The 15,001-nt window shown below is 42.5% G+C and overlaps 1 protein-coding gene across 1 annotated transcript in view; it reads left to right on the forward strand.

The window, feature by feature from the left end:
• Positions 1-15,001, forward strand: part of LOC104028223 (cell surface hyaluronidase CEMIP2-like) — a 58,289-nt gene that overhangs the window by 31,862 nt on the left and 11,426 nt on the right. Inside the window, exon 19 of the mRNA XM_075714146.1 lies at positions 5,154-5,362. Coding sequence (XP_075570261.1) covers positions 5,154-5,362 — 209 coding nt within the window. The remainder of the gene's footprint in view (positions 1-5,153; positions 5,363-15,001) is intronic.

The following is a 15,001-nucleotide window of genomic DNA, read 5'->3' on the forward strand; positions in this document are numbered from 1 at the left end:
TCTGGAGCCTGTAGGGTTGGTGTTGTCCAAACAAGACCAACCCCTTTGCTTTTTAATAACAGCTGAAACTCTCATGTTGTAATGTAAATAAAGCAAGGCTTTGAGGAAGAACACTAAGTAGAGAGAGACAGGGAAATCACAAGAGTTGGCAGCACCACATCTTCTGGCAATCTCTGTGAGTCACTCAGACTCCGTCAGCAGGGCACTGAGGTCCTCGGTGTCCCGCCAACCTGACTTTCAGCTGTTGCAAAGGCCAATAACAAAAGAAAAATATAGGGGGAGGCTCATCCCATAGTTCTCTCCATGTAGGTGGGTGAGATTTCCAAAGGCACTGACCTGGAGACTCCTCAGCACCTGCATTACTTGTTAAAATGTAAATGAGATTCTTAAACCATTTCTGATTCTTATGTAAGTCTAAGACAAGTGCCTTGGCTCCCACTGGGTAGTTGAAGCTGTGCACTTACTGCTTCCTCGCAGACTTCACAGCAACTCATCAGGAGAGGCTGTGAAAGTTCTCTTTTTTGGTATTAGTCTTTATTAAAATAAGCAGAATTTTTGGCAGTATGTGCTATTTTCTTTTATAAGTTTAAAAATGTGTTAGACAGTCATAAGAGACTGCTACATAGCTAAATTAGTGTCACTTTTGAATTAGCAGAAAATTGATGCCTTGCTATTATAAAAAACTTTAGGCAATGCTGTTGATTTTTCACCAGTTCATTTAGTCACTACCTTACTGCAGGCTGCTGAAATAGAAATTCTTCCACTTCTTAACTCTGTTCTTGCAATGAATGTTTGCAATTGCACCAATCCTGGATCTCCAAGTTATGTACCTTCAGCTGGTATCTGCTTGTGTATTCAGTGCCTGCGTAGCTGGTTTTGGTACTGATGCTTCTAAATGTAAAGCAAGCAAGAGATGCAGTAGGTAGTGAATGGCGCTCTTCTAAGCACAAGCAAAACTGTACTATCCCAGGGTTTCTGCGATGCCTGAGGATTGTCAGCACCTCACAGACTGGGAGGAGGGAAAAGCTTGGAAGATATTTTTCAGCTAATGGTGTCTGTATTTGGACAAAGAGGTGCAATTTTGATCTCTGATATGCACCAATGGAAAATCAAAGTAGTTTTGCTGATGTCAGTGAAGCTGCTGTCATTTTTAGGGCCAAAATTGGTCCTAGCATGTCTTATAGAAAGAAAGATACGTTTTTTCTTTCTGAAAGGATTTTACTTGGAAACTTCATAGAGATAATGTTTTGCCCTGAGAAAGTAACCTTTTCTGAACTGTCAAACAACCAGAAGAGGAGGTGTGTTCTGAACTTCTCATTTTGCCCCAGTTTGACAGCTGACAGCAGAGTAGGGCAAAAGCAATGTTAAAGAAACTAGAAAACAAGCAAACCTTTTCTCAGAAACCAAGATTTTCTGTTCCAATGCTTTGCATGTTGCTTATCTTCATACTCGCTATCCAGTTGAATAGCAGATCCCCCATGAACTGTAAAAGAACTTATCTTCTCAGTTTCATAATCTACTTGGGAAAATTGCCATGTAAGCACAGGGAAATCTGACACATCTTTTTAGCATGAAGTGTTAAGCAGCTAAAATGACAACTATGTCCATTAAACCATCCAGGCAAGTAGAAAGCTCACATTTTATGTTTTAACCAGCTCTTCTTCTCCTACTATGTTAAGCTGTCACCACTTCTCATATTTAAGTATCTTTATGACCCACTTTCTTCTCTTAAATATTTCGGTAGATCTAACCAAAAATTATGGAGGTGTTGCTAAGGAAGATGGATTTTTCATTCTATAAAAAAATTATTTTGTTACTCTCCTTTTCACTCCTATTCACAAGTGTTTTGCCCCTCCAAAGGTAGATACAAGGAAGAAAAATGATAAAGTTATCCAAGTTCAGTTCAAGTGAGTAAACCCTGAGGAAGAAAGAGGCCATATTGTGGCATCCCAAGAGCACTATGCTGGGACAGTGCTTGATGTTTCACCTACCTGGGACCAGTGGAGCTCAAAGGTGTCCTTCTACTTCATTCATCTCATTGGGAATTAAAAGCAGCCTTTTGGTGGATGACTCTTCTGGGATTTTTCTAAAGTAATCTGTTGGTCTTGATTGCAGTCCTGAAAGGGGTAACAAAAACCAAGCACTAGGGCTGGTGTAAGTCAGCATCACAGAAGGGAGGTCAGGGATTTCAGGGACAGGGATTGGATCCCCCTCTTGTCCCTTGTTCCCTCAAATGAGGGGCGAGGCCCAGGGAAAGGGAGGAATGGGAAAATGTGGGGTGCTGCTTTCTGTGCAGCTTGGTGTGTTCAGGAAGGACCAAGCCTCCAGGACTGTTGTTCTAGAGCAGAGCCCAGCTGCTGCAGGAAGCATCTCAGCTTGTTCCTGCTCCCAGTCAGAGTCCTGTTGACTTAGTGAAGCTCCGCCTGGGTAAAACAGTCTCTTTGTGTGGGATCTAGATTGCTTGATCAGGGCATTTACCTACTGTGACCTCCTTTAGTGACAAACATTTTGCAAGATCCACCATATACTATTGTATTTCTGTGGGACTGAAAATCACATCCTTGGTGGCTTGCAGTTCTGGAAGGCATTCACTCAGTGGCCACTGTTGGTCATTGCAGGAGACAAAGTCAGTTTACAAATATTTCTGTCAACACAGAAGTGGCTTTTTTCCTTGTTCTAGTAATTAGTTTCATTCTCAATACAGCTGTCACCCCTATCCTTAATGTCAGACCTGTGACTTGGTCCCTAGGCACTTGGGGGAAAATGGCACCAACAAATCTCTGACATGCTTTCCTCATCATCTTATTGAAGCATACTGCAAACTCTTCCAGCCCTTTCTTGAACTCATTAACAATCGTTGTAGTGAGCAGCTTAGGCCATGCATAGCACTCTCTCTCTTTTTTTTCTTTTTACACAAATACCTTAAAGTATATAGGAATCTTGGTCTTGGTAGTCTGTAATCTAGGAACTTTTGGGGCTCATGGATTGCATTTCCTTCCTTTCTTGGCTTGTCTTATTGGTGCATTTAATTTTGTAGTAAGTGCACAGCAGCTACCACCTTAATATTCTCTGCTTGCTGGAGAGACATATTAGAAGGAAATAATGTCAACGTTTGCAGTGATAGGACAGAAACTCTCTCCTCTTACTCAGAAAGACACAAGTGGGCTATTATTTTGCAGTATCAGAGTTCATTCCAACCATTCTTTATCAGAAAATGCTGTTTTGATTGAGAACAATTAGTACATTGATGGGATTTCAGGTCCAAAGGGACCTTACTGATCACCTGCTCTGACCTCAGCATTTCCCCATCTGGGTGGGGACAAATGAGATTGAAATGTGGTTTATTGCATTGCACATTACTGACTTTCCAATTGTGGTTTGAATATGAAAGGAAAATAGGTTTTCCTCCTTGGTCTCATAGACAAAAAAGGTCTTTTATCAGACTGTAAAAATAATTTATTCTTCCCTGATCCATCAAGAATGAGCAAATGGCCTGCTGCTCAGAGATTGTTTGAGGTGAATTTCTTGACCAATAGTTCCAGCCATAAAGAAAAGCTTGTGTTTTTCTGGGATCCATGCAATTCTGGGATCCACTTTAATCTCCAAGGGTCTGCAGATACCACTCAGGATAGGCTCTCATCATTAAAGTGCAATAGTGTGAAAGGAGGAATGGACTGAATATCCAAGAAACAGTTACAGCCATTTTTGGATTAATTTTTTTGACATGAGACCCAAATTTTTAACTTAAGCATTCAGCCTGAGGCTGCTGAATTCAGGGGTGAAGTGAGGGGTAGGCAGAGATGGCCTGTCTTTTGGAGGTCCTGGGAAGCTCAAACTCAGCCGAAGGAGCAGGCGCAAGTGCAGAGTCCTTCTGGGCATGAAACTGGAAGTAGGGTCTGAACTGGCTAGAAATCCCAGCTAAAATAAGCCCATGTATAAAACATTGAGAGATAGTCTGGTTTTGCAGAGCTTTCAATCTGCGTAGACAAGAGGAAGAGAGGCAGATACGGAGATGTGAGGGGCCAAGGTCTCATAGCCCTGCACTAGAAGGCGGATATCCTGACAGATGGAGTCTCACCCTCCCTGCTAGTCTTGGCTGTGTTTGTATCCTTGTCTGTGGTATTAAAACCTGTTAAGAGACTACTGTCTCCATTTTGATCTACCTCAAACACAGAAATTGAGTTTAAAAATAATTTTGCTGGGTGGATGCTCATGTAGAAACTTAGACATTTCTGAGCTAACATGGATTTTTACGTTGGATGTTTTAACTTCTTGATGCAAAGAGCGCTATCCTACACTGTAGGAGAGTGAAGGAAGCAGGATTATAGGTGTCCTCGGTGCATTTGAAACCCTTCAGGGAATATGACAAGGTGTCTGCTACAACCCCACATGCCGAGACATATTTGTGTGACTAGCTGTGCATCCTCCTTTTGCACTGGAATTTCACATGGGGGGAAGCAGGTGAACATCATGCATTCAGCCTTAAAACTAATGTTTGCCACATGAATTGGCCTTCATTTGAGTGACGGCAGGACAGAAAAAGCATACAACCGGAGTGTAGTCTTGTAACTGGTCTGTAGATTTGAACTACAGGCCAAGGGCACCTGTTGGTCCCTGCACAGGAGAGGTCTTTGTTGAAGCCTGTGGAACATGGTATTTAGTCTATAAGGTCATCTAGTCAGGCCATCTAGTTTTAGCCCCCAAAATTTCAGCCTAGTCTGCTGCTTGAGAGCGAAGACATGGATTCCATTATATAACTGGACCTAATCCAAAGCCTGTTGAAATAACTTAAAGAGTTTTCTGTATTTTCAATGGAATAAGCCTGTTTTTAAAGTGCAGCTATTTGAATCCATAAAAAAGAATTACTTTGTGATATTTCCTTGATTACCCTTCTCCCTTAAGATTTTGAATAGCGAACATTTTTATGGCGCTGTACAATTCATATCTCACTTCATGGTGTCCCTGCGAATGGCTGCAGATGCTATTTCTGTTTTACCTTTTTATTTGAACTGGAAATGTTTCAGTGACTTTCCAAATGTTCTGAGCTCTTCATTGGCAAAAACCATTTACAGGCAACAATGATCAAATGCACATGTTATGGCTGAGCCTGGCTGGTTTAATGGATATGTTTGTCATTTTCCTTTCACCCTCAGCTTTATATTCAGGCCAGACGCCCTGAGAATCTGACCTTATCCATTGCCAGAGCAGCATACCATTCCCATCCCTTGCGGTTGCAAGGTGTGAACAGAGGAGCACCATACCAGCAGTACCAGCCTGTCGTCATGCTCGAGCAGGCTTATATCATCCAGTGGGATGGCAGAGCACCTGAGGATATTATCCTGTACCCGATCAACTTCAACAGGTACTGCCCTATGTTCTGTTTTCAGAAGGTCTGGAGCTTTAACAATTTCCCAGGTTATTCACAAGTGACCTTTCAAATGTCTCGGCAATTTCTGACAGCGTGGAAGGAAGGTATTAATGGCTGGCACTTACTGATGCAAAGAGATGCCTCTGCTTTCACTTTATTCCAGCTTTTTTGATGTGCAGGGACATTTCTCTTTCCAGAAAGTTTTGAAACGGAATCCAAGTCAGTCCTGGCCTGCTGTCCCTGAAATCTCTCCAGAAGAGCTCTGGCTCTTGTTCATTTGTTTGTACTCGTTGCTGCACACATAATTTATCTCGCATATATATATAAAGTGCAGAAATACATTAGAATGTGCACAGAGCTTTGCATCTTCTGTAATCCAAACAGCACTGCAATCACTGTTTCTTTTTACATAAAGTTTTAAAACATTAGGACTCAGTACAGCAAAATTGTAGGCTGTGCTATATTGATTTCCCATGTTTTCTTCTAGTGTAATATAAAAGCAGGGTATATCCATTTTAGATACTACTTTTTTCCCTTGCAATTTGTTTCATTTTGCATAATTTCATTGATGGTTTTAGTGCTGTTGTTCTTACTTTAGTGAAATTACTTGTGCTTTGCTCTGGTACAATTGTTAGGAGAGAGTCCTGCAATCCAGTCAGCTTAGCTGTGGCAGACATTGCCGTGGTTTGCACAGATGAGATGCTGCAAGAGATGAGCACCACAAGAAAACCTGGCCATCACCTTGGGTTCTGCAGTTTATGTGACTCCTCAGTTATTGATAAAAGCACAGTACAGTAAAAGGACAGAGGTATGCAAATTAAATCTTCCCTGTTTACACCCAACCCAGCCACACACAGGCTCATATTTGCAAAGCAGGTTTTAGATAGTTGACATGAAAGAAGTCAGAGGCACCGAGGGTGTGAAGCAGCATGTACTGCTGGTAAATCTGGCGGGTTCCCAAGTCCATCCGGTATTATCCACCAAACCTTACACCCATCCTCTGCTCCTCCAGCAGTGTCACTGCTGTGGTTTTAGCTTAGGATAGTTTTGGCAAAAGCTTGAGCTCTATTTGGTTCCCCTGAACTTTGGAGCTGAAGAAATTTGGGGAAAAATACTGTCCTTAGTTCCCATTGTGAAGCGCCATGGGAAGGTAGCTGAGAAGGGCAATGTTTCCTCTTTATACTTGCCCATTATAGTGAGTAACATATACCTGGTCCTCTTGATTTAAAGAGGTAGTAGCTGTAGGGTCATGACCGAGTCACTAGAGGATCATTGTTTGGACACTCCTGTCACAGAGGAATTATTAGAATTTAATCACTGTTTTCTGTATTAATATATCTTTGTGCACTTTAAGGAAGAGGAAATCCCATTAGTCACTCATGGACAAGCTGAGCTTTGCAATTATTATCTGTCTTAAAATGATTAGCTATTTCCTTGCAATTGCAGAGCTAAGTCTTCTGCGGGGTAACTGGTGGTTACTCTATCACTGTGCCAATTAATACTTGCCAAAGCTTTGGCCCACGGTCTTCAGGCACAGATTCAAGTTTGAAGGCAGTGCTGGGTCTTTGGTAAAACTCAGCTTGAAGTTTAGCTCTTGTTCAAGCAGCAACTTAACTACATTTTACTGTTGAAAACCACAATGTGGTTGCGGTTCTCTTTGTCTTGTGTGAAACCAGTTATTTGGACAGGGCAAAGGTTTGTAGATTTTTCTGATCCAGAAACGGTTGGCAAGGTATGTGTTTTTAAGAACTATAAACAAGAAGTACACTGTAACAAAGGAAAACCACAATTTTACTTCATTTAATTTAGAGCGTCTTGCTAAGAAATAATTGGGAATGAAATGTGTGGCTGCTCTGTGTATGCCTCAAGTATGCTGAATGCTAACTAATGCGACACTTAAGGCTGATGCAATGGCAATAGTGAAATGTCCAGACTGCATGCGAAAACATGGAGACATGAGATTCCTGTGGAAGGGTAAAGGAATTGAAGGGAAAAAGAGGATTTAGGAGTTTGAAGGAAAACAAGTGCCTGCCTAAGCAGTTCCATGTATGACCTTTGTATTCCATTGTATTCCAATCATTTCTGGAATGGGAGAAATCTCAGATTGTGGAGCCCAGAGTAATTGGAGTTAGAAAATCAGGGAAGACTTTTACCTGTCTCAAGTGGCTTTATGTTTTGTTTGTTCTTTTTTAATCCAAAATACTGCATAATCTGCCAGAAAATGAGCTGTTAACATAGTAACATCTGTGCAGAATATGTGATGCAAACCAAAAAATATTTGATGAACTTTAATAGCAATATTCTAGAATTAATAATTTCAGACATAGCCTGAGTGAACAATTAAACTATTTTTAGTCTTGTCATTGTAAAATGATGTATAGACATATCCGGGATGCTGCCTTTGCATCTGGACAGCCCTCATGCTTCTGGAGTGAATTGCTCTATATTGGCTAAAGGAAGGTCAGAGGGGAAATAAGGAATTTGACAGGGAGATGTGTACCAGGATTTGGATTTCTGTGGAAGTCAGGCATAGCACTGATGTTCAATACTTGCACGATTAACGCTTTCCCTGCCTCTGAAGCACTGTAGAAAGACCCAATAGAAGTCATGCCAGTTCAGGCATCTATTAAAAGACTGGAACGTCCGGATTCCTGGGGTGGGCAGGAGCTGGTTGGGATGAATTCACATGACTCAGCTGAAATTGGCAGCGCTGCTTTCTGCAAATCTTGCCCAGTAAGTTCAGAGGCACCGCTCAGGTGGATTTACTCAGCGGAGGAGGACACTAGTTAGAGCACAGTCACCAAGCAGATCTTTTCCTTTCTATCATGGGCACCTGTAGGGTTGCTGCAGTACTTCTATCTTCCTCACACTGATCAAACCGTGTTTAGAGTAATTCTTCAGTTTCTTCACTTCCATCAAAATATGTAGCTAAACCAAACCGAATTGCTGTGTCTCCATGTGCTGCCATCTGTGGCCATGTGGTGCAAATGAGGTGTTTAGCGTATGCCAACTTCCCTTCCAGCGAGCGATGTACATGTTTGCATTTGTCAGGGGAGCTGTGTCACCAGCTGACTGATGGGCAAATATAAAGCCGTGGCGGAGACCCACAGGCTGTGTTTTCAGGCTGCTGGGGAACATAGCTGTCTCAGCAGAAATGCCTTTTTAAGCTATGGATAGGGTTGTCTGTCTAATGTCTGGGAGTTTCCCTGTGAGGATGAGAAGGCGGCTGGGTATTGATACTTCTGGAAAGAGGTAGTTCAGGACAAGTAACTTCTGAATGTTTTGGCAAGTGAACAAAAGGAGAGCACCGGCTGGAATTTTAATGACCTGGAATGAAGTGTGCTCCAGAACCAGTCCAGATCTGCTGAGGATTGCTCTCAGTAGGCATAAAGTGTGTGCAAAACCTTCATGAACAGAGACCTCAGACCCCTTCTCCATGGGCTTCATCTCTTTGTTGGAGCAGTTTCTGCCTCCTCAGAGCCATTTGTATGTTTTTGTGGGGTATTTTTCTGTTTCACAGAAGTATGAGAATTATCTGCAAGACTGAGCTAAGGGCTTTCCTCAAAATCACCACCCTGAAGCACAAAGGCCCGCAGAGAGCATCAAGCTTGTTATGAGAGGGAGAGTAAGCCAGGAGGAGGGGATGGAAAACATTATTTGGTTGCAAGTAAGTGCCTCCTTTCAGGTGCTGGAAAACAGTACAAAGATTGGCACTTCATACAGTAAGCAAAGTCAGAAATGAAGTAATTCAATATAATGACCTAGGCTTTTTGTGCAAATGTTCTAATCGCAGAAAAAGCTAAGGCAAATACTATTCCCAAAGGCACAGTGCTGTTCAGTAAATCAGCCAGGCTTCTTTGTGCTATCAGCACATCTAGAGATAAGAATTAAATCTCCTCAAAGCACATATCTGAAGTATAGCGTAATAAGTTGTGTTTTTGAAGCAGCCTGAAAAGCAGTGGCAGTTAGATTAAACATTCCTTGTTTTTAATGAGCACAGGCAAGTATCTCTATACTTGGTCTGTTAAGGCTCAGAGGGAAGGGTTTTCCCTTATTAGGGCTCTCTGCTGTGGTTCGACAGAGAGAATTCAGGGAAATGCGAGCAGCTAATAGTATAAAGATGGCATTTTTTGTAGGTAGATTGCCACAGTTCTGCAAGCAGGGGCTTTCCTTTGTACTGCCCCTCTGCTGACAGCTGCTGGCTCCAAGGCCAACGCAGGGCAGCCTTCCCCAGGCTCTCTTCATCAGCACCCTCTTAGCATCACCTGGAGGGGTACAGTGGGGCTCATAATATTGATTTTCTTTGGTGCCGTGCTGCAGGAGTTCGATCCTTATGAGAGCCTTTAGAAAAAAAAAAAAAAATTGGCAGGGGAGGGCCAAATTTCTTGTCAACAGCAAGCAAAAGCGCAGATGTCCCTGTGTGTGCCCAGGCATGTGTTCAGCCTTTCCCCTGCTGTGGTGTTTGTGCAGGGATGGGCACAGGTGCACTGCTTGACTCCTGTATTTGCTAGCCTGGAGTTCTGCGCTAGGTCTTGTTGTCATATTCACCAGGGAATAATCTAAATTATCTGAAAATTCAAAGAGCCTGGAATGAGTTTGTGTCTAAATTCTTCATTAAAAATAGTGGAGCCTGTGGACGCAGGGTGATATGAAGCCTCCAGGATGCTGCACCCCATCCAAAGGTGGAGATTTCAGTGCAAGCAAACTTATGCAGCCCATGTCTGCACTGAGACTCTGGGGGACTTGTTATATTTGTATTTGTCAGGGTTGTGTAGGTAGGTGTTTCTCCTACGGCTTCTTATTCAGTGCCAGTCTGATTCATACTTTCATCTACTTGTCATTTTTGTGATTAAATTCCTTAGTGGTGATAAGGTCTGGAGGAAAACAAAGATAATGAGACAAGGCTAGAATGTGCTTGTTGCAGACTTGCCCAGTTTATGGATATTTCCTAAATTGTTTCTTTTTCAGAAATGAGCTTTTCCTCTTGCTTCCCAGTTGATAAATGCACAGGAAGGGAAAATTAGTATTTCAAAGTGGAGCTAACAGTTTAAGGCTGTGATTGCTTTCTTGTTCTTGTTCTTGTACATACGTTCTGACCTCGATCCCCCAGATCTGGATGTAATACAAGTAACACTAGCACTATTTCCAATAATAATAAGTAAAGTGCTACTTGGGTTTCATAGGCTGCCCCTTCTGATAACATCTGTAATTCAGAGTTAATAATCCACACAACACAGAAGTCAGCAGATATATTTGAATTCCCTTCTGTCTATTTAAATCCCTTACATTACCCATAGGTCAACGAGTGGATGAAAGCCACAAGATATTTTTTTTAAATTGGAAAGAAGCTAAAATATTTGCCAGAACACCAGGTTGCAGATTGCACCGTTTTAGTACAGCTGGGCCAAAGCGGGTGCTGACATGGCCACGTTCGAGTGATCCTAAAGGCCCATCTTTGCCTCCCTGCCTGCAGCCCTTGCTGCTCTCTGTCCTCTGCGGCTTGTGCTTGCAGCTGGCCTGGTGGCAGCAGCCAGGATTAACAAGGTGTCTCTGAGGAGACGTCGTTTCTGAGCTGATCATTTTACAGCATGAATTAGAGCAATCTGAGCATCAGACAGTCCCCAGATGGCTATGGCAAACCAGGCTGCTTGTCAGTTTGAAGGCTGGCACATGAAACCTGAAGGTTTTTCCTTGTTTTCACCCTTCTGGCAAATGGAGTGGGGCTTGGGGTTCCTCAGGGCCACCAGCCTCTCCTGACCTGATGTGCATCCAAGGCACAACAACAGGAAAATACAAAATACACAATAGTCAGCGATAGAGTACTTGGGAACGCATTAAAAAAGATACAAATTGAATTGGGATGTGATTCCTCCGTGAAAGCATGTAGGGTGGGAAAAGAGATGATAAGATGATGTACTGTATTTAAATGCAGGAAGTTCTTATTTTTGCTTCAATACAATTGTCTGTGAGCCAAATGCTGTCTGAGTCAGACCCAGGTTTCATGAGTATCAACAGAAGTGTACCTCAGGGCAGGATCCCTTCTATAATTTGTTGAGCTTTGCAAAAGCAAAAATCATTCTTTTTGCCTAAGGAGGCACATGGGTAAACCCAAAAATTTTAAATTATATTAAGAGATGGCCTATGCTTTTGAATTTTTAATGGCATTTCCTAAATGGCAACATTTAGGAAAGGCATTTAAATCCCAATACACACAACTCTAGTTAGCTAAACACATACCTAACCTTTACTATCCCTGCAGCAAGTGGTCTTCCAGAAGAGCCTATCCTTAATGACAAGGTCTTGAAAAAAATATTGGATATTCGCTCAGTAGCTGTGTTTGTTGTCACGGGGGGTTTGGATGTGTTTAAAGGACTTGAGTTGAAGGCAGATCAGAAATCTAGAAAAAGAGGAGGAGTGAGTGACAGCTGCAGGGAGCCAGTGGGAAACGTAGGTTCAAGGGAAAGAGCTTGAACTGAGAGAAAGTGGTGGGTACGTGGCCAGGTTCCTTGCAGCCCTTTCTCCACTATTCTCAGCACCTGGGAGATGTGTGGGTATTTCTCACTCCATTTTCCCCACCAGTGATGCTGGTTGGAGAGGATGTGGCTTGTCCTGAGAGCAGGTTTTGTGCTAGAGAAGATTCAGCCTGGTGCTGGGCAGGTTGTTGTGAGGTTGGGAGACATTTTTGGGGAGAAGAAACAGCTGTATCCCGACTGAGAGCAAGGAGCATTGACCTCCTGTCGTTTGTTCTTGGGATGGGTTGGAGGCTGAATGGTGGATTTGCTTTTTTTGTCTTTGAAGTTCAAAATTCAGCCTGTGAGAGACAAACTTACCAAAACAGCATGTGGGGATTTTTGCTTAGTTCCCATATTATGAACAGGAAAGTTTCAAATTCCCACTTGTCTTACTCCCTTTGAAAGTTCAGCTCACGGAGATGTTGACCAAAATGTCAGAGGGGTTGTTTTTAAATAGGAGTAATGACAGTTGGGGGAGATTGACTCACTGGATGAAGGTCTCTTGGTTTTTTGAGCCCAAGGAAAAAATAAGTAATTTTTAGTTGTACTCTATGGCATTCCCTCATTAGCTTACCCCAGATTTTCATCAGTGAGATCAGGATTTGGACTGTGCACTTCCATGGTCATCAGCTACGTGACACACCATGTCAATAAACATGGTGGAGATGCTTTCCAGAGTAATATTCATCAACGTGGAAGTTTCCTTAGCTAAAATACAGCCACGATTGATGTCCAGCATAACCAGCAATCCCAGCACAAGATCACACCCATCTGCCCAGGACTGATACTCCATCTGATGTAGTCAAGGGGCACGTTCACAATACCGAACAAGTGTTATTTCTCCTCTCCCAGGCAGTGAGAGTCCCAGACATGCACTCTTTCTATGTTTACTCCGGCCAAATCTCATCTCCAAGTTACATGACTCACTTCACATCCCACCACTCACAAAAGTTTCCCCTCCTTTGCCTGCTTGATCACGTTTCTCTGAGTGGCTTGGCCTTTGGGAGTTTGGGGTTGTTCTGAGGGTTGTAAATGAGGTATGTATGTGCGTACGTGCAGATCTCTATCTACCACATGTCCAAGAACAGGAAGCCTCTTGCCTGCTTTTTTTTGCCTTTTCCTCATCCTTTTTTGCTTTTGCTTATCCCAGGAAGCCTGCTCATTGCCAAAACATAAGAATACTTTTTTAACACTTTGCCTGATGTTTTTGCTTCACCTGAAAGAGCCAGAACTGCAAATGCCAATATCCTGGTGAAAAAAGAAAGGCTGCTTGAGTTTGTTTCACCCAGTCATCTCCAAAAGGAAATAAACAGGCTAAATACATTCATAAAAATGCATGAAACACGCTATGGGGATTGTTGAATGACAGTAACAGAGGGGCAGAAGTGTCAGGTTTTATACATGCTGGTGTTGGCAGAGACTCAAAAATTTTCCAAGTGGTGTTTGAAACTGTTAGGACCCACTAACCACTCACTTCTTGCTAGTGCATATTCAGCTTTTTTCCTTCAAATGCCAGGGGTTTTTTTTGTGAAAACACAAAGGAAAATGTTGGTATGATTAAGAACAAGAATGAAAAAAAGAAACAAGAATGTTCCTTACTTCTAAAATGAACTGAACTTTATCACCACAAAAGGTTGTGAACACAGTTACTTAGTTTTGGGGTGAAATTATATTAAATACCTTGTGAGTTTCCTACATGTGTTAATATGGCTTTAACTTAAACTGACAGCTAATTCCAAAGTCAGATTTTTCCACCTGAGAATATTTTTATTTGCTTCTCTTGCAAGAAACTCTTAAGAATGAAAGTTTTTAAAAAAAAAAAAAAGGCCTGTGTATTGCTACATTGGACAGCATTTTGTGTATCGATAGCGTGACTTCTACCCCTTGCGTTTTAAATTATTTTTCCCCTTTGTTTGTGCTGGTCTTTAAGCATAAGAGCATCTAAAGCTACAGATGTTCCCACAGCATTCAGGCAGGGGTCTGAAATTACTCTGAATTCATAATTTGGAATCTGCTGTGAATTCAGCGTTTTCTCTTCTTGCTAGTGCTGCATGTGCCCCCGCGCCTCCGGGGCATCTGCAAAGATCCCAGCTGGTGTGCCGGTACTGAGAGTGGCAGAACAAGGACTTATTTTTCTTACTCTATCTGTAAATATTCACCCCAGAGTAGCAGCTGGTAAATAAGACAGAATGGAGAGGTTTAAGCACAGAAATAAAGCAGGAGCCACAGTTTATTGACCACCCTGAAAAAGATGAAGGCTTCCTGCATTGATACCCAGCCAGCAGGTCCTTGGTGGCCAGTGCAGTGGCTGAAGAAGGCACACGGACATGTGTTGCCTAAGGTTGCATTTCTCCCTCAGTTTTGGCAATGGCCGGAGAACAGGCATCTAACCCGCCATCCACTGGCCAGCTGCAAGGCAGGGTCCTGTGGCCCGTCCCGCAGCAGTGCTGCTGTTTCTTGCTTCGCTTTTCCTGGAGATGGTGGAGCCCAGTTCAGCCACACAGCCAGGTATTTGGGAGGGTTTACAGCAGATATTGTACAGGCTGAAGAAACAGAACTGAAGTAATGAACTAAATAGGAAGCTGTTAAAATACCACTAAATTAAAGAGAAAATAACAACCTTATTCTGTCTTATATTTACATAAAGGATAACTTCCAATGCCTTCTCACATGTCTTCCCAAGGCCTTTGTTGTGGGAATGCACTTATTTCCATCTCTTCCTCCACAAACTCCAAAGCAGGTGTGTTTCATTTGATCCTTTCAATCATGATATAATTTATTTCAGCATTTCACTCAGCCTGCTCATGTGCATACTAGGCTCTAGCACTCATATTCCCAAATGCCCCAGCGACTCAAGATGGTCGCAGCTGTGGGTTTTTCACGCTTTCTTTTTCTTTCACCCTCCAATTGCCTTTTCTAGTGCCTTTCTTGTTCCCCAGGGAGGTGGCAGTCGGCGTAGCATGGCACCAAAGCTGGTTCCCAGCATTTGAGGGAGATGACAAGCCCTTTTCTTGATGGTGTCTTCAGGGGATGAAATGTGCTAACGCAATGCAAATCACCCTTATGAAACAGCCAAATGTCTTGGGACTCTGTCTTAAAAATATTCCACAAACATGGCTCT

The sequence above is a fragment of the Pelecanus crispus genome, chromosome 7, assembly GCF_030463565.1.
Source record: "Pelecanus crispus isolate bPelCri1 chromosome 7, bPelCri1.pri, whole genome shotgun sequence".
In the NCBI taxonomy this organism is placed as follows: Eukaryota; Metazoa; Chordata; class Aves; order Pelecaniformes; family Pelecanidae; genus Pelecanus; species Pelecanus crispus.